General features: G+C 31.4%; 2 protein-coding genes across 2 annotated transcripts; both read right to left on the bottom strand.

The window, feature by feature from the left end:
• Window positions 1–579: 579 nt before the first annotated feature.
• On the bottom strand, window positions 580–6898 carry LOC126774804 (mite allergen Der f 7-like). The gene is made up of 5 exons (XM_050496389.1): window positions 6721–6898; window positions 5751–5886; window positions 5134–5286; window positions 1893–2044; window positions 580–784 (listed from the first exon to the last, which is right to left on the bottom strand). Exons 1-5 carry the CDS (start codon window positions 6804–6806, stop codon window positions 580–582), a joined length of 732 nt encoding a protein of 243 aa, XP_050352346.1. The 5' UTR covers window positions 6807–6898.
• Window positions 6899–13372: 6474 nt separating this feature from the next.
• Window positions 13373–21352, bottom strand: LOC126779980 (very-long-chain (3R)-3-hydroxyacyl-CoA dehydratase hpo-8). The gene is made up of 4 exons (XM_050504216.1): window positions 20901–21352; window positions 19153–19270; window positions 15185–15414; window positions 13373–13735 (listed from the first exon to the last, which is right to left on the bottom strand). The coding sequence occupies exons 1-4, from the start codon at window positions 20984–20986 to the stop codon at window positions 13480–13482; spliced, it is 690 nt and encodes a 229-aa protein (XP_050360173.1). The 5' UTR covers window positions 20987–21352; the 3' UTR covers window positions 13373–13479.
• Between the last annotated feature and the right edge of the window lie 197 nt (window positions 21353–21549).

Genomic DNA, 21549 nt, shown 5'->3' with positions numbered 1-21549 from the left:
TCGGATGTGTCGTCCCATCGGATCGACGAGAATTGATGCGCACATGTACTTTAATATGTACTGCGCAGTTGACTAGTCTTCCGTGAGAATAAGCACCATGGCCGAAATCGGTTAAAAGTATATCATCATTATCGCCAAGTAGCTACTCAGAGAGGCCTGCACGAAACAGCTTACCAAAGGGTAATGGGTATTTTCACGTCAGCCCACTGTTTCACACTATTAGTCTATTCTTGTTTATCTATTTACGTATTAATTACTTTAGACGTATCCAGTATAGACTACTCATACATAGTCTTCTAACTTACGGTCCAATACGAGTATTATAGGATACTATAGAACTCTTATATATTTTGATTGGTATGGTATATTCCTAACAGGTATGACTTTCTTCGCATCCAAAGCTGACCAAACTTTGTCTGTCTATCTTAGATTGTGCATATTAGACCTAGAATAGATACCTCCTGAGGACCTTATAAATAATCTCATTTTCCAGGAATCTCGATCTCAGGGATTAAAAAAAAACTGCATTTCAAAATATCTTTATTCTGCAATTTTTGATTAAAATTATAATAATACATTTTAGTTGTTCGAAAACGATTCAATTAAATCGATGATTTCACGAACGTTTTGGTTTATGGCAACGATGGCTCCACGAAACACAGTACGAATGGTCAATTCTACCACATTCATTATGACACCGTTGAAGAGAGTTGTAAATACAGATATCAGTGGATTTAGTAACCAGTCAAACAAAATGTTGCCAATTAGCCGTACCCGCAGACGCCTAAAAACAAATCATAAATACATGGATTAGTCATAACTAAAAAATCTCAATGACATCTAGCAACATTTTTAAGTAACTAGCCGAGCTAGATAGTCCAGTAAATACGACTAAGTAGAAAATCGTTACTACAAATCTGAACAAGCATCCCTGCGTTTTCACGTACTTAATTTATTCTTCTAATACAAGATGTAAATTTTAAATCCTATGTACCTACATAGGTTAGTCCTCGGCCGTTAAGGAATGAAACATCTTAAAGAAACATGCATGGGTCGAAAAAAATCTACCACGTTTATTTAGATTCATTTGTAGCTGTCACTGACGTCCATTAAGACAGCAATTACATGTTTGCCCCTGGTCTCTGAACTTAGGCTAAGTGACTGTCCTGTTTTGGTCGGTACACTTATGTGCAGACATTATTTATTTGTTATTTTCGTGTATTTTTTTTTACAATTTTTTTCGTGTTTGTTTATATTTTTGTTATTATGCGATAAATCTTATCACATTTATGTAAGCAGTATGTGTCGCAAATAAAGTTAATTCAATTTGATTCTATTCAATATGTGTCTTCAACGAACCACACCAGAGCAGTAAGAAAAAATAAACCTATCCTTGACAGGATACGAGTCATTGGAAAATGATATACATTAGACCGGCTAAGTGCTCTCACTTATAATTCAAATAAAGTAATAATATAGTACGAGATCCGAATTAGATTTGATCTTTACCCATCTGCTTACCGGATAAAAATATTTTTTTTCTTAAGATGTGTGAAGGTCAGTCCTATTTCGGATCTTAGACCTAAATAACTACGAGCTTATATGAAAACACAAGACTGTCAAAGCTAAGTGATGTCTCCGTTTCGTAAACTTCAGACAGGTTTTTCAAGTATAAATGCTATTATATTTACATTTAATTTAAATTCATAGTTTGTTTTTCTTATAATATTAATGTGTACCAAAATTAAATAAAATTTTGCATAATCAATAAATTTATATGACATTTAGCTACATATTGTATGTATGTAGTATATGAACCTATGTATTGTATGTATGTAGTTATTTAAATAAACAAATAAATAGTATATAATATAAATACTAAGTGATCTTACCCGCGTTCGACGATGGAGAATTGTTGTAACTGAATTTCGTCTGTATTGAAATCAATCAAAACGTCGGCAATTATATCGAAGTATGAAAGTGATCCAACAATTCCACCAGTCGGTCCAATGTTCATTACCTGAACTAGATACTTATAGGCGAACTAAAAATAGAAAAATTGAATTAATTTGTAAATTTGTCACTGTATGCCGCATGGGATATTTTGTATCTGTTACATATTCTGTTTCAAATATAAATGACTATGTTAAAATCGATGTCTGGAAAAAAGGAAATTGATTAATCTACAAAATATTTTAATAAGTTTTCGAGGCAGTTAATGTTGTACCGAAAAATATGATTATGGAGGTTTGTCTGATGAAAATCTCGGAATATCACACATGTTTCCCGAAAAAACTAAGCATAAAAATCAAAAAGAGACCTTATAAACTATTATTGAATGCAAGGTGATTACTAGGTATTTTATATTAAGAATGATAACATTATTTACTAATGTGAATCTTTAACTTATTAACAATAGTGTAGGTTAAAAATGTAGACATTATATCATAAAGCTTTGCTTTCACTGGGATATAGTATTCTGCATTATGTTAGGTATTATCTATCTATCCCATGAATTATTCACGTCCAGAAAATCACAAACTTGATATCTTATAAATTATATTTTACTATTATTATGTTCTGCGTTAATTTATTTAAATAGTCGCGTGTCGAATTCTTTATTCACTACACCTTCGCCATCATCTCTATAACTGTATAACGATGTCAAAATTATCCACAATATATTTCCTTGTTTTTCTATTCATTCCTGGTGTAAAAATTATACTAGATGATGCTTCAGACATTTTTCGTAAGCGTCACGAAAAATGTAAGAACACAAAATATAACCACTCTATAATTCATTTCATTTCGTGTACTATTTATCATAGATGTGAATTGAAGACTTTCTTTTAGGTATGGTATTACTATATGGTTGCAGCAACTATCAAAATAGGACACTTGACAAGATGTCGTTATTAATTCTGATTTAGACCACGCGCCAAAACATCCTTTCGGACTGTAGAAAAAAAATGGAGATGGCATAGTTTTATGTTCTCATACGCCGATTAATTAGCGTTTTAATGGTCTCGGAAGAATTGGAATTGAAATCGGAATATCTACATAATAATACAATAAATATATAATATCATTTAATCCTATTGTTTGCTCTGAATAAAAAGTATTTGTATCCATATAAGTATTTGTATATATTATTAAGTGAAAAGGAAACGTACCCCTAAGAACGTTTGGGACAGTTAAAGTTTATATTGAGAAGAAGTGTTAAAATTAAAGCAATATGAATTGTAACATGTAGGACAAATAACTCGTATTAAATAAAATAAAACATTTACGGCCACACTTAAAATTGTTGCTCAGCAGAAGTTTAGTTAATTTATTTTGTTATGTTATAGGCAGGTGGACGAGCAAATGGGCCACCTGGTGGTAAGTGGTTACAACCGCCCATAAACATTGACGAGGTAAGAAATAATAAACAGTCCTTTGTGCGTGTAGTTATACTGGCTCGCTCACCCTTCAAACCGAAACGCAACAACGTTAAACTCGAAAATCTTTATTAAATATAAAAGCGTTACACTTACTTATTGATTGTCAAAAGTCTACCACCGGGTTGGAAATAAACAACTCAGACCAATCATTTAAAAAGTCATTGGTTGTGTAATATCCTTTAGCAACAATACTAAGTATTGCTGCTTAGCGGCAGAATATCTGATGAGTGGGTACTAACCACCCAGATGTGCAGGTGGGCCTGCACGAAGCCAGGTAGCACTGATTGCTCTTATATTTGTCCTTAATAATTTGACATTCGAAAAAAGAAGACACAGCATTGCCATTGTTTAACTAATCACTAGCTAAACAAAGTCGTCAATGTTTACGTTAATACTGACAATGTCAAGTACATAGTCTGTCGTTCGTTGTCGAAGTTAAAAAGTGTTTTGACATTTTATTGGGTTAACTTTTTTATTACCATACCGACTAAGATTGGCTAACTTTACCTCAAAAAATAATACATAGAAGTACAATTAAAAATTTCAAGTTTTATAAGTCTACTTTTACGAATGTCTCAATTTAATTAACGTTCGAATTGGCCACTGGGCACATTAATTACTTACAATAATATCTAATCGATAGATAAGATTTAATGATATACAATTAATACATATATACAATAATCAATCAATGATATTGCTATATTTAATATATTTTTATATTAAATAAAATTATTATTTTCTGAAATATTTTTGTTTTATCTGTTTCAATTTATCTTTGTTATCTATGTTTCTATGCATTTATCTATAAAAAACTCATATTATTATGTGTTTTCCAAAATTCGCCATTCTTAAGGGAGCCATCTGCGCATAACTTATTATCGTATGAAAGTGTACTCTATAATCCGATGAAAGTGAAAATATCACTCTTATAATACGATGGGTTAGCAAAACCGACACGACTGGAAAGGGTCCAGGAGCAGTATCAACAGCTTTATGTGCCTTCCGTAAATTCTACTTAATACTCATACCATACTTAATACCCATACTCCAGAACGCTAATAATAATTTCTCAACAGAAAACCCCAATAACTTTAGTTAGACCCCAGATTTAAACCCAGGACCTCGGAATCTTTATCTAGACACAACAACAACAAAGTATACACACACGAACACATATTTTCATCATCATCACTTGTCATCAGGTATTGAATCGAAACGATATCGTATGTAGTAGGTATTGATTATTACTTGTCTAGTTTTAAAAGTTTTGTTATCATAATGGAGGTCAAACCGTGATAAATATTGGTACCTATTTATCACAAACCTATAATTACCGTTGCACAACAAAATAATCACTAGTTCAATATTATTTTGAAATAAAATTTATATACACTTAAAGAAAATGTTAGACTGAATGAAATTAATTTCAAACACGCTTAACTGTTTAGGGTGCAGCCTATTATGAAACGAGTCAACCGTTTCGTTTGAATGTATTGTTATATCCCAGATTCAAAGCAACGAAAATTCTTTTCTTTTTAAATTACTTTGAACTCCTTGAAATGTCCCGAGTTTACATATAGATAATAGTTTTATAATCGTAACGTTACCTTGTTTTCTATTATTTCAAGCAAACCACTTAATTAATTATATGGTAAAATATTAATTAAAAATGACAACATATACTTACTTCGAGGTCAGAGAATCGCAGTTGAACGCGCACCCGCAGGGATTTTTGATAATAGTTGACATTCTGGTCTCCAGAACGAGCGACATTTACGAGTCCTGTCATCTGACCATCGTGCAGTTTAAGCCACGCGCTGTACGTGATTAACAGAATCCTCTGAAATATGGTTCCGAAAATTATTACTATTATTAATTATTTATTTTTATTATACTTGGAAGCTCATTTAATAATCAATATATTTTTTTATTTAAAGTAAGTAGCCAGCCAGTCACTATCGCTCATAGACATTGGCACTGTAATAAATATTAACCATCTCTTACATCGCCTATGCGCCATCAACCTTGGGAACTAAGATGTTATGTTCCTGATGCCTGAAGTTAAGCTAGCTCATTCACCCTTCTAACCGGAACACAATAATGCTAACTATTCCTGCTTGGCGGTAGAATATGTATCGAGTGGTAGTGGTGTACCTACCTACATAGGCTGGCACAAAGTCTTACCACCAAGTGATTTCAAAATAAACTCGCGTATCAAATAATTAAGGACATAATATACAAGTATGATAATTTATATTAATATTCAAAAATTAGCATTTAAATAAAAATTGAAATTATACTAACAACTTCAAACCCCTCTTCGATTTCTGGCAATTCCATGGGATCCAGGCCATTTTGTTGCAAAAATGGTCCTATCATTGAAATAGTCTCATCGACATAGTCGTTGACTTTCGCTGATAAACCGTTGTTCCATTTTGGACTACAATAGAAAAAAATCGACGTTGAATATATTCATTATATACGAACAGATGTCATAGATGGATATGCAGATATAAATTTTGTTTCAACCCTCATTAAAAAGCCAAATAAATCAATCCCTGGGAAAAACTAACAAAATCTTATTTAATTGGTATTATATAGCATAATTAATAGTATTGTAACCACCTTAATAATTAAATGACAATTACCCGCCGTGAAGAACAACTCATGAGAAATAACTAAACTTATGTACTATTGTAACTATACTATAATAATTGACGATTGCTTAGCACACACAGCCATATCTATAAAAACGTTGAATTTGGATTCTGGTGACCTAGAAACGTGGATGCAAAAATTGGGGATTCAGAAAATCGGCCCTATTACATCAAATTCCAGTAGGAAGTTGTATAATGTTATGTGTTACCACCGCCCATTGGCATTACCCGCCCATAGGCACCCATAGGCATTGACGATGTAAAAAATATTAACTATTCCTTACATCGGCCATGCGCCCCCAACATTAGGAACTAAGATTATGTCCCTTGTACCTGCTATTACACTGGCCCCGCACCCTTCAAACCGGCATGCAACAATACTAAGTATAGCTGCTTAGTATGTGATGAGTAAGTGGTACCTACTCAAGCCCTACCACCAAGTGTCTTAAATATAAATACATTATTTAAAGTATCAAGTAATTCTTATAAAAAAAAAAAAAACAAATAAAATAAGTAATAATTTATAAAAATCAATTTTCTATTACTTAGTGCCTTTAGTTAACTTTGATTTAATCTAAATTTAAATTAAATTAGTAAAAATACAAGCTAATACATACGCAGTTATTTTGCTCTTAATAATATTAGCCTCCGCCGCCGCTACCAAAAAAATTAATACTAAAGCTTTAGTAGAAGTACTCTTCATGTTTCTAGTGTTTCAAAATTAGAACTGTATGTTTATCAAATATTTTTCTCTTTATACAAGCGTTTGATTTATTGATAACTATAATCCTATAGATATTATGGCTATTATTTATTAGACAATGATGATATAAATCTTAATTATTGTGATAAAAAATAAATGTATTTCGTTTTTCCTTTTTATTGTCAACTCGATACATAAATAATTAATCTAATATTCAAACACAATTTTTAGCCTTATCCGATATTATTATAAGATAAAAATATCCATAATGTTGTTGCCAAAAACATACTTTCATACTAATACAAATAAAATAAAAATACAATTTTTAATTTTAAAAGAAGCACGAGTAATAAAACGAGTAATAGAATAGCACCACTTCCGTTCTTCCTGGAAGGTTCGTAAAAGACGACGATGGAAATATATTCAGAATTCAAATCTCGCTACTCCTGCCTATTGCATGGGATGCTAAGAATATCCGGAAGAGATCTAACTACCACAACCTAACTACCACTGAAGGTCTATGCACATGACAACATACAATAACATTGAGGATTAGATAAGGTAATGTAGATACTCCAGATGGAGCGGTTAAACTGAAGTGTCCTAAGGTTATCTGAACTCTGATATCCGAGACCAGGGGACGACATGATAATTCTTAAATCTGTTTATTTCTTTTATCATTGGGAGTGAAAAGGTGTCAGATTTCTCGTCCATAAATACCTCGTCATCAACATTGTGGTAGTTAGTGTTAAAGTTTTTCGGGTCTAGATCAATGCGATTGAACGAGATAGATATTATGTAACAAATATCTACTATTGGATGACGGAACTGAAATTCTGAGAGAAATTAAGATATACCTCGGACATGTATATCTCGTCACGAGCTAGAGTATTGACCAGCTCTCATGATAAGTGAATTAAACTGCCACTGTCATCGAAGCGATATCTTTGGGATGTCGAACTGTGTGAGGTAAGAAAAGCTTGCAAGCAGTTCAAAAACAATAAAATCGCCTGACGATGATGGAACCACAATCGAACTTCTTAAAACTCGTAATGTTTCCGTACCGGAGGAGTAAAACGGTTCTTTAATAATATTATATAACCCTTTTGCGGAATTGCACTCTCGATCCACATTTACAAACTGTCTTCGTCCTGAGCAGTCTGTGAAAATCGCATTCCACTCAGACAACGGTTCACTTAACGACTTCTAGTATCCTGAACAGCTGTACGTTAGACAGCACCGGAGACTCCCTCGCTTTAAAATAATTTTGTCTATGGCAGTCGAAGCTTCCTTCCTAAACTCTAACGTAAAGTAAGTTGCTCTTACATATTATTACAACTAAGCCACGCCCCGTAACAGTGACGAAAAAAATTTTTTTTTCTTCTTATGAAGTACGTTTTTTGCACTTAACTTATCGTCACTTTATCAAATACTTTTGTTTTCCTTGTTCATCTGTACATTAATAATAATAATAATAAGACACTTTATTGCACACCAAAACAAGACAATTACAGTAAACAAATAAAATAATAAATGATGTTACAAAAGGCAGTCTTGTCGCTAAAGAGCGATCTCTTACAAGATCTCATTGTAATAATTGTCATTTCCTATCACCCTTATCATATCCAAATTGAGCCCGTAATGACTAAGCCTACAAGGTTCCTATATCTCACTCTGGACACTTGCTAAGCTTAAATACAATAGCGTAGTTAAATGAACAATTTGCGGATCTAAATAGTGATTTAGAGTTTTGTTTTTCAATCGATCCCTTGTTTGACAACGAGAGTCGGGAATGAGATGCTTTAATCTTAGATTATAACGGTGTAATATATTTATATATAGGTTCGGGATACATTTGGGCTGAAAATGTCAAAGTAATGAAAATGATTTGAATTACATATATAAATGTACACAATGCATATACAAAGATATTACAACTGGGCTGGTTCAATTTTCGCCCAGAAAATCGGAATTGCGATTCAAAGAGGAAATGCTGCTAGCATTCTTGCCACCATTACACGCGGTCAGGATTTGTACAGTAACTATCATATAGAATGACTAGACCCATTATATCATATAGAATTTGGCAGTGACCCTGCCTTCTACTCATGAGTTGCGAATGTATAGAAGTTTTCTTCATGTATTTAAGCATCTATTTACGTCATATTGAAGTATATTTATCAGTCGGCTGTTACTTAAAACACAGACTTTGAGTCGCCTACCTTAAAAACAACCGACCGTGTAAAATATATTTACATATTCATATCTTAATATGTAAAGCCTTACCATAATAATTGTTTAAAAAAAACGTATATTTCCTTAAATTTAAACTACGATAGGTTAAACAAAAAATCAAGGAGTGTAATTAGTCGCTATGAACATCTAAACTATAAGAAAAACTATGATTCTGTAGAATCTTGGACGGCACTGAAGTGTCTGTAGCAATATCAGATCGACTATACCCAGTCAATGTAGATCTTGGCATCCAAAATACTTCAGTGTCTGAAGGCGAAAGTGTTCGATTAATGTGGATTACCAGTTTTGTCATACAGATTAATGATGAGGTACGCTTTTTGTAAAATAGGCAGAGGATGGGCAAATGGGCCACCTTATATTAATTGGTAACCACCGCCCGCAGACATTGATGCTATAAGATATATTAACCATTCCTTACATCATCAATGCGCCACCAACCTTGAGAACTAAGATATTTTATGTCCTGTGTGCCAGTTATCACGCTGGCTCATTTGGCCTTTAAAACGGAACGCAACAATACAAAGTATTGCTATTTGGCGGTAGAATATGTGACGAATTGGTGCATAAAGCCCTACCACCAAGCCCTTTACCTTCGGCTTCCTTCGTAAACATATTTTTTGACATATATTATATGTGTTTTTAAGATATATTTCATACAACTGCTTATAATAAAAAAGGCATTCATTCATAATTATTGGTATACTTAACAAAGTTATTACCTAAATTATATTTAATTAACATAATAAGAATATTTTCCTAGCTCACGATCATTCACTTCTCATGCCACACTAATTACTCTATATATATATAGAATTTTTTTTCTATATATATATATATATATATATAGAAAAAAAAAGCCGAGATGGCCCTGTGGTAAGAACGCGTGAATCTTAACCGATGATCGTGGGTTCAAACCTGGGCAAGCACCACTGAATTTTCATGTGCTTAATTTGTGATTATAATTCATCTCGTATTACGGTGAAGGAAAACATCGTGAGGAAACCTGCATGTGTCTAATTTCACTGAAATTCTGCCACATGTGAATTCTACCAACCCGCATTGGAGCAGCGTGGTGGAATAAGCTCCAAACCTTCTCCTCAAAAAGAGGAGAGGAGGCCTTTAGCCCAGCAGTGGGACATTCACAGGCTGTTACGGATATATATAGTGCAGTCAGGGTATAATTAGGTATATATACATATATATACACATACACTGCAACAAATCATTTTTTGAGGTAAGGCCGTCACTGTACACAATAATTTAAAATAGCCGATAGTATATACCTACGACAAAGAAATTATACAAACCAACTTTTTTTTATGTAGAACAAAGTATAATTTTAGACATACGTAGCTGTCTAGACTATCTTATCAGTTATTGACTTAATTAATCGTAGCACTTTTTAGCGTGGGTATTGTAACTTATTTGTTAACACAATTTATTGTGTTCAAAAATCCAAGTACACATATCATAATTTTTAAAAATTAAATACGATTATGATATTTGAATACTTATCGCTTATGGCGGCCTTTCTCAAGAAGACTAGCCGACTGTGCAGGACTTATATACCTATTATAAGGATAGTAGGTACCACAAGTGTAAGCACATACACCAACTTATTGGTCTTTAAAATATACTGATATGTTATTATATATGAGCATACATAGATTATTATATAGCAACAACTAGATAGTTGTCGCATTTAAGTACACATGCACACAAAATGTCCGTAATTTCAAAACAGTTTTTAACGGATCCGTCGTTACTGGAGTTTGTGTTTACTAAATCCAAAATACTGTCGGAATACATATCGCTCCTACAACTTCATACACCAAAGCCGAAAAAACAGATACAGCGATATAATTGGTCGAGATCTTGAATAATCTATGATATTCATTATGGTTTGATGAAAAATGGCGTTTTTAATGTCCATGAAATTGTAATCGGAACTGGACGTTAAATTAAAGAGGTTATAAGTAGTAAGATAAAAAGTAGAGAAGAAGAAGAGTTGAATAATCTGAAATTGAAGAATCGTGTTGAATTATAAATAAAGGTAAATTAATCAAGAACTTTTTGTGCACTACAAAAAGTTCTTCATTATACAGCAGAACTATTAGCAAATCACATGGAATATGTTAATCTAAGGTTTGTTTATCTTTACACCTTCTTCAATTGGCATAGGGTATAGGTAGGTAAATACGATAAAACAAAATCATATACCGCTGTGCGAATATCTTTATCAAATAATGATAATTATATAAAAAGAATTGAAAAAAAAGTAAAAAAGAACGATAATTTATGGTAAGTTGGTAGTGGTAGATTTAATCAAAATTTTTATATTAATAATATACATGAATACAAACACGATGAAAATCAAACGTTATTTATCCTAAAAAATAGGGACAGGGCGTACCGACTATGATGATGTCCTTATGGAGGATTCAGTCAATCAATCAAATACCTAATTCTTTATTCAAGGATACTTGCTTATAAGGGCACTTAAAAAAAAGTGGATGACAGCCACTGTCAACGGCCAACGTAGCTGAATTGATTAAAATCAGCCGTTTCAACGTACATTATGTCATCCTGACCGATTTCGGCCACAGCGGCCAAACTCAGGAGAGATTAGCCAACTGCGCAGGATATATTATAGAGGACACATGTGCGCTCAAACACAAGTGCATTCTTTATTCTCGTCACTCTAATAATCCTATGGAACGATATTCCGTCACCAACGGAAATAATCACCAAAGGTTTTACGTGCTTTCCGAGGTATGAAAGTGTACACACTTCCAGACTCTGGACTGCTATTGAGGGTCTTCGACAGAAAAATCCAATAACTTTTTACTGGCCCGAAGCCCCTGGGCTTTGAACACCGGACCTCGTGATCCACAACCTTATATCAAGCCACTAGACTAACAAGATAGATAACGCATATAATGCCTATTTGAATCATGCATATAAAATATTTAAATAATCATTAGAAAGTAGCGGTAGTCTAAAATAAAAAAGAAGTTTTGGTAGCTCGTAAATAGGCATTTATTTTGAAATCACATACGGCAACTTCAATTTTATTTATTTTTATAGTTATATATATGTCCAAGGCTCGCAGTGACTCGGAGCCTTATGTCTTAAATTAACTATTTTCATTGCTAATACTCAAAAGCTTAAGGTGTTTCTAAAATTCCCTAACAAGTTTAAGGGGAAGTAAGTAAGTAAGTATAGTAGTATTACAATCTTTGACGATGACATGACAACCAAAGTTGCTTTGTCTTATCGAGTTGTTATAATTCTTAAATATTTAATAATCCTTTTTTAATTTCATTTCATTTTTTGTTTCTCTTCTTCTGGCATATCTACGATAGTTGAGCACAAAATATTCAAATGTCACATATAAAAGAGATGACACATGAGGTATCAAATTAAACCAAGTGAACTCACATATGATTTATTGTCTAAATTATTTATATTTGTAAGTTCGACACAGATTAAATATATTTCTTATAATTATATGATACGTACGCAGAACCATTAGAACATACAAATTTTGTTAACAACAAACTTTTAAAGCAACCTGGTACAAAGTCTCCTGCTAATGACTCACTAGTACAACTCAAGGCCTTATTATTGTTTCCTTTAAGTTTTTATACTAATTAACTGTTTTTTTTACAAAGACGATACTTAAAATGTTGTGAATATTAACTGTGATATTCTTTTATTTCCTATATATTTTATAAGTTATGTTTCTTAACTTCATCAAAGTTATAGATTATCAAATTAAATTATATATACATATATAATATAAAGTTACTTTAAGTGAAATTTTATTTATTTAAATAATAATAAAATCAGTCGAATAAGTGAGGCATTTGACCGTTAACGGCGCGCACGCAGCGCCAGTCATAGAAACTACGGTCTCTTAACATTTACGTCATTATTTATACTCGGTATAGTTTCAAGATGATGATTATATTTACGAGATGGCCTATTAGATAGAACTCGTGGATCGTAATCGAAGATCGTTAGTTCAAAGCAGTCACTGTTTAGTTTTCATCTGTTCAATTTGTATTTATAATAATTCACCTCGTCCACAGCGATCACGTACTGAATACATAACTGGATGACTTTATGACCTTATGTTTTCAATACTTGGCGAGTGAGCATTTAATCAGAAAATGATATCATTTTAAATATAATATTTTAACTTAATCTTATTTATACTCATACGAAATGAAGCTTAGAAGCTAGTAAACACAAAAAGTAAATACTAAACGAATAAAAATAAGGTACAGTGTTATAAATAAATCATAGACAATAATTAATAACTTTTAATAAGCGTTTTTATTAACTTTTAAGAAAAGAAATTAAAAATAGAAGACTGAGATTAAGAATAACAATTTATAAATTTTCGTATAATTTATGCAGATTTTTTCGAAACATCGCCTAACATTTTTCTTCGTTGCTTCAGCATGTGACCGAAGAGGAACGGAAACAGTGGGATATATAACAGCATATAGAATACTAGGAAATAATAATAATTAAAGATAAAGTTCCACTTGTTAGGCATAGATACGGTGAATAATTGTTTTTCAGATATTTCATCTAAGGAGTGATACATGCATAGAAGTTCTCCGGTTATGCCAAGGGGATACAGCACGAGGAACGTTGAATATCTGAAAGAGAACAAACAGTTTAGTCTAAGGTAAGCACTTTTTTCAAATACAAGTTAACTAGATATTTTTGAAATTCAAACTTTTGCTAGGAAGTTGGCACGAAGAGTAGATGGACGGACCTGCTGTTTTTACTTATACCTGTATATGTATCACCACCATGCCTATTATGACGTTTTCTAAACTTTGAGGTAGTTTTTACAGTGTAATTTGTGTGCACAATTATAGGAAATTAACTAACCCATTTTAAAACAATAAATCTATGAAACTTAAAGAAATATAATATAGCTATGAATATTCACATGGACAAATTATGACATTGAAGCAGCGGCTTTACAAATTGTTAATTTGCTGTTTCCTAATTTTTTACTATAAATTTAATTCTCAATAAACAATAGAGACTAATAAATGGTTTTTACATACAGAAACATAACCAGTAACCTTCTCAAAATGGAGAGGAGGTCTTAGCCCAGCAGTGGGACATTAACAGGCTGTTCTTACATACAAAGGAAATAATAATTAATTTATATTAAGTATAACTGAAACAAAATTTGGTGGCTTTTATAGAGCGTTGCCAAACATGGAACCAATTTACCAAGATTGGCATGCCTTTATGCCCTGTGCCCTGGCCCACTATGTCCATACAATGTCGCTTGATATATTCTAAAACGTTTTATTATTTGTATTCCTATTAAAATACAATGATCCATGATTTAACCTTATGTTAATGCGGGGTTAAGTAGATGTGAAATAACAAATATTTAAATAATTTACTTTTCCTTCAACACTTAAACATTATAAGTGAAAATCTGCATTCAATCTACAAGCACTACATTTGCTTTTTATCGAAAATCTTCCTTTTGTTTGAAATTAAATGAACTATCAATCTATATCATTTAGAATAACCGACGAAATATACTCAGTAGATGGCAATTTTTTTTCAGTTTAGTCAATACTCAGTTTCCATAATACAAAAAGGTACATGATTGTGCCATTCTTAAATTTTACAATTGAATATGAAGCGTTTCATTAATGTAAAGAATATTAATTTATTTATATTTAGTTTTATTTTCTTCATTTTTTTATAGAATAGGAAGGCGGACGAGCATATGTGCCACCTGATGGTAAGTGGTCACCAACGCCCATAGACATTGGCATTCTAAGAAATGTTAACATTTACATCACCAATGCACCACCAACCTTGAGAACTATGATGTTATGTCCCTTGTACCTGTAATTACACTGGCTCACTCACCCTTTAAACCGGAACACAACAATACCAAGTCCTGCTGTTTTGCGGTAGAATATCTGATGAGTGGGTGGTACCTACCCTGACGAGCTTGCACAAAGCTCTACCACCAGTAAAATTATGTGTATACATTAATTTTTCAGGCATATGATTGAATAAGTTTTTATAACTTATTACATTAAAAATAATCGTAGCAGACTTACCTGAAGAACAATAGCATTTGTGGTACGATGTTTAGCAGATTAAATGCGTAGTAGGCGTAACGTATTATTTCTGTTATTGACCAAGCTAACACACAGAGCGGCAAGCCGGGGCTTATTGTAGCGCCGTTAGTGGCCAGCAAGACTCCAAACACGAGAAACACTCGTGAATAAACCTGCATCAAGACGACGATCACGCTGGAAGGTACTAGCTTTATAGCGGCGTGTAATACCTACAATTATAAAAAAGAAAAACATTTGAAGGACTCGCTTGCAGAAGTCCCTAATTCATGAAATACAGTTATAATATATAAAACACATTTAAGAAAAAAAAAAAAGTGTACAAAATAAATAAATGATATTTAAATTAAGTATCAATTTGTCCCTTTAAATCTATACTTGTAATAAATAATTTTCTATCACAAACATAGTTTCATTTTGTTATAATTAAAATTTGCTTCTCTATAATCTGTACTAAGTTTAGTAGTATAGTTTATGATTTTACAATGCTCTCTACTTTGTGGTCACTAGTGAAAAGCTTTGCATTTTGCTCCAAATAATTGTATGTAATGTATTATTAAATTATTTAGAAAATAATAATAATTTAATTTAATAATAGCACATTCCGATTAACTCGATATACCATTAGCACTAATAGATAAGTTGTCACTGCGCAGTGGATAGGAATAATTAATCGAATCTAAATCGAATTACGTTCAAAACCAACCAAGCATCACTAATTTCATTTGTATATTGCGTATAGTTATTTTATTTGTGAGTATTAATTCATCTCGTGCTCGGCAATGAAACTTTAATATATTTTTTATTATTTAAGACATTAAAACGCTCTATAAAAATACACCGACCGCGGTGTCTCTCGAACGAACTTTACAACGAACATGTTGGTCCTTTATACTATTTAATTTAAATTAATATTTTATATAAAATTAAAACTTTTGCGCAACAAAAATATTTATGGTGATGGTCAACGGTGCGATGGCGTGAGCACTAGCGCAATGAATCCGTATCCATACAAAATAACGGACAGACTATTTCAAGAGGTCTCATAATGTAGAACGAACAGAACTACAAGCGACCTAACAGATTAAGAAAAAAATATGGAAGGAGGCACATTCGTGTTTTAGATATTCTTCAAAATTTTCTGTGACTACTTAGTCTTATAATAAGTTATACCTATGTAATATGTTTTATAATAGACAACTGTTCAATCCGTACGAAGTCGAAACGGGCCACTAGCTTTAATAAATACTGATGTGTTATAAATATAACCGACTAGAGCAAAGGGCATTTGTATTACACATTTACTAGATGCCGTCGATAGCAACTCTGCTTATAAATACAAATAGAATATATTATATAATAAAAGTATTTACTATTATAATCTCTAATCAAAATAGCAAATTATTCGAGCAGTCGAAATACCTAATGCTAACTAAAGATGCGATGAAAGAAAATGAGGTAACCTGCATATTTCAATGAAATTTTGCCACGTGTGTAACCACCAACCCGCACTGGAGCAGCGAGGTGGAATAAGCTCCAAAGCCTTTGAGGAGATCAAAGAGGGAGGAGGCACAGCGCTGGGACACTAAGGCTGGGATTTACTTTTGTAACAAAAAATATAAAGGAAATATGAATATAGTTTGATGGATGTAGAATGGATAAGTACATAATATTCATCCTCATTACGGTCACATCAGCGTGATAGACAAGTGTCTTACGATACACAACAAAGTATGATACGTGTTATGCAACGCATATAACAAATATAATTATAAATAAGCAGAGACAAAACAGTTCAATACCTTTGGCCCTTTTTTCTGTCAATCGATTGACGAAATGATAATTGATATAGTCGAATTTCGACTACGAAACCGACACTAGTTCCAAGTAAGATAAAGAAAATAAACTGTATGCTGCAAATACTCAAGTCATGTAATAATGTACGTTTAACACGATTATGTTAAAAAAAAATTAAATATGTATGTATTGAAATCTCTTATAATTATTTGTTTCAAGTCACTGATTTTAAAATACTGGTCAATTTAATTTAAATACAATAGTACCTAAAAAATTATGTTTTTTTACAATTCATAAACGAACTCTATATTAGGTCTTGTTCGTTGTTTCATCTACTTTTTATATGTTTAACTTTACTCGCGATACGTGATATTAAACAAACAGCTTATGTCACACAAATCTTTTTCAAAAAATAAACACAGATGTGTTTAACATTAGGAAATCCAAAATAACCCATCGCTTATATAGTAAAAATAGAGGGGATGGATAGAGAAAGTACTCTACTGAATAAAATTCAAAAACTTTTTTGTATGCAAATAAAAATACAAAATAACATGTGCACTTTCTATTTCCCCACTCTTGTTATCCGATGGCATGACAGTCTGACATGATCGAATAGATCAGGCACCAAATCAATGGATTTTCGCTCGCACCGAGGCACAGGAGTGTATTGCCAATGTTCCAACTCTGGGCTGCTGTCTAAGACAGACTATGACGTAAAAACATGTAAAATTTTTAGCCTAGCTAGTTTTACTCCATACATGTACTATGTTAAATGTCGAAGTAACGGTCATAAGTTTTTATTTGATTTAATGAATTTGATATGGATTTATATTAAATCTAGTATATAAACAGTTTTGTTCATGATACTAATACTATGGAAATATATGATACATGTAATAAAAAATTCATTGTTTAAAAAGTGTGAAGTGGATTTAGTGAGTGAAATAGCTGAGAGCCATGAAGCGTCACTTTCTTTCGCGACTGGGGTGAAGAATTTTTATTGCATTATACATAAATATTATTTTAATGTTAGTGCATAATATATCCTATATATGAGTTATCGTCGATATATAAAATTATTTTATACATAAAATTGTCGTAACATTGAACTATTAAATCAATATTACGACAAGTTCATCTATAATTAATAATTTTATTATTAGTTTACGTATGACTATTTATTTTCAAGTCTTACATACCTACGCGTCTTTATGTAAAATATTAATAACAAGCGTAGCTAGGTTTAAGTAAATTAAAAATGAGGCATATAAAATATTGTTTAATAAATCGACTCTAGCTTCATCGTCGATAGTAATTTATAAAACGACTGACTTTCAAAATACTACGTTATATCGATCCACTGTACATAAACCATTTTTATATTAAAATTCGTTTTTATTTTAATAACATAACATATTTATCTCATTATATTAAATATTCGTTTTTATTTTATGTTATTAAAATAAAAACGAATATTTAATATAATGAGATAAATATATACAATCGGCAATACGCAATAAAAAAATGAAATTTTGTCGAATATATTTTCATCTTACGTATTTATTTGTAAAAACAAAGTCTTTTTTGTAAAGCAACCCGTAAATGTCCCATCGCTGGGAAAAGGGCTTCTTTTCTCTTCAGGAGAAGGATGGCACGTGCAAGTTCACTCACGATGTCGTTACTTCAACACCAATCACGAGGTGAATTATGAATTCAAATTAGGCACATGAAAACTCAGTGATATTCGATAGGATTTGAACCTGTAATCTTTAATTAAAATCCACACGTTTTATTTATTAGACCATCTCGACTCCTCGGACTACCTTCAATGTGTGACAATTACGTGCACACATTCAATTGTAGGCTGACATAGAGCAAGCAATCATCGAGATGCCGATTTATCTCTAGAATTAAGATAAAAGTTTATATTAAAATACAAAATAGAAATTAATGAAGTTTGAATATAATCGATATTTAATGACGGTTTATTACGCTGTTACCTCATCATTATTTTTATATTAAATTATCGTAGTTACTTATTATGTTGGATTATAATACAAGCTCAAGTAAAATAAATGTAGAGTAAATAGTCATTTTATAAAATAAATTGTGATATATTTGGGTTCTTTTTTTTTAATTTCCGCACATACCTCTAACAATGCTGCTGTCTGAAATATTATTACTGTCCATTTCACTTCTCTCCAGTAATTATCCAAAGTGCCGCGATTTAAAAAGTATGTCACCGACTGCAATAACAAATAGGACCACCTAAAAGACAAAATATAATGCATTATTAGTCATAACATAATTATGAAAACACTGCGCCGTTAATCCATTAGAAATTCAAGAAGTTCATTACAGATTTCCCGGGTTCAAACCTCGTGTTTTATTTGATTTTTCTGTTAAGATTTTTTCAGTAGCTGCCATGAGGTTAAATTTAGTTTTCGAAATACCATCCCAAGGGAATAAGAACTGAAATAACTGATAGTGCGCTGCTGTGTTTGCGCACATACTTGTCTTTGGCCAAAATTCGATCAAAGAATATTTAATTTACATAATTTTGAATGCTCTTTATCTATTTTTTGCATTGTATGGCAATTTTAAACCGATTAAAAAGAAATATTGTCGTAGATAATTACAGACCTACTTTTGATGAAAAAAAAAGTTATTAGTTTATCACACGTACTTATTAATTTAATTCAAACCCGGTTTTAATAACGATTATATTGCAATTAACTTTTGAAATTAGTTTAAGAAAGACTTAATAAATGACAGTCTGTAAAAACACAAATTATAATGGTTAACGTTTTTGATAATGTAATGCGATTACCTACCTAATTGTAACTGTTCTTAATTTATGCGGTGAAAGCATCGCTCTATTTTTGAATTACGCTGAAAGCAACTTTAAAATATTTTAACTTAAATATTTATATTTTCTTTATCATAATGTTTCTGACGTGTTGTAGTTTTTAGTAGTAGATTTGAATTTCAAAATGATTGTTAATACATAGCAGTTTCGCGATACAATTACGAGTAAGTATTCGTAAATTCTTAGAAAAAAATTTCTAAATACACACTTACATAAAACTGATTAAAACTCACGTACAAAGTTCTTTAACAACCTCATATTAAAGAACGTAGACAATATTGATAATATTTATTATTTTTTGTTTTTCGTGATTACTATGTTGATATATTATACATAAAGTCTTCTAACACCGGTGTCTTTTTGTGGGCGAAGATCGCGAAACGGTCATTGTCCGAGTTTAAGATGTCGGCTTGCGGTTTGTCCAGTTTAATGACTGTTTTCTCTACCTCTAGGCGCGGTCAAATTTCCGTGACTTTGCCATGTAACCAAGACCCGGACTTCATAGCAAAATAAAGGGCAAAAAATAAAATTTCTTTAAATTTTAATATAGCAGACTTTTTAAATATATTATACCTTGCTCTTACTTTCGGTAATAAATTTTTTTAAGCCTAATTTATATAATATATCTTACTTTTGAAGCTACTACCTTAAGTATTTGTTTTATATTAAATTAAATTATTATTAGTGCGCATTTTGCAATAAAGTGGATTTCTTTTTTATTCTGGCATTTGTTAACTATCTTAATTTTACGTAGTTTTGTTTCAAAATACAAAATAAAAAAAATAATATTAAGCCTATTTTATTTATTAGTACATTAATTTTCTATTAGTAAATTAATTAATTCATTCATCAAAAGTAATATGTACTAAGGTGTAGGTATTAAAGCTCTTTAATCAATATTTATTGTAGTGTAACTTACATTTTTTTTAATTATTCTAAGCTTCGTTCTAAGAAAACTACAAAAACTATCAAATAAATTACAACAACGATGTCTAAAATTAACCAGAAATATTTAGTAATTGTACTTACCCCAATGTTTGTATACCATTGTATGCTATGAGATAAATTCCCAAAGCTCCCGAACTTTTTGTTTTCTTTGTAGGTTTTGCCGACATAATTATAAATTAAAAATGTTTTTTTCTTATATAATAAGAATTATTTACATATAATACACACTTAAATTGCTTTAGTCATCTAAATAAACGGCAAAAACAATTTGACGTCATCAATACGATACCACAATAAAAACTACGGTTGTACTACGAGACTGCCAAGTTAAAACTGAAATTGTGGATTGCGGAATTCATATTATCAATTACCATACAATATAGGTTGTAAGTGGAATCACGTTACAATGTAAATTAAAAAACAGTCACTTTATAGTAACTCTTCAGTTACAAGAACTGTTGTAATTAAAATAACTCTGTGAATTAATATGTAAATATGATTGTTCGTTTTAATACTCTTGAAACTCCGTCGCAGTCACGTTGACGGCTGATTACATCGAGGAATTGTCAAATAAAAATGTAATTTAGCAGCTTGTATCTGTAATTTATTTATTAATATGAATATTTGTAAACGTAAAAAAAATCTGTAGTAAATAATCAATTTAAATGTAAATAATTAATTAAAATTAAATTTTACACATAACAAATGTTAAATTCATTCGTACATTTTA

This window comes from Nymphalis io, chromosome 2 (assembly GCF_905147045.1).
Source record: "Nymphalis io chromosome 2, ilAglIoxx1.1, whole genome shotgun sequence".
In the NCBI taxonomy this organism is placed as follows: domain Eukaryota; kingdom Metazoa; phylum Arthropoda; class Insecta; order Lepidoptera; family Nymphalidae; genus Nymphalis; species Nymphalis io.
Note: the sequence above shows the minus strand (reverse complement) of the source record. Positions and strands in the feature narration are given on the sequence as shown.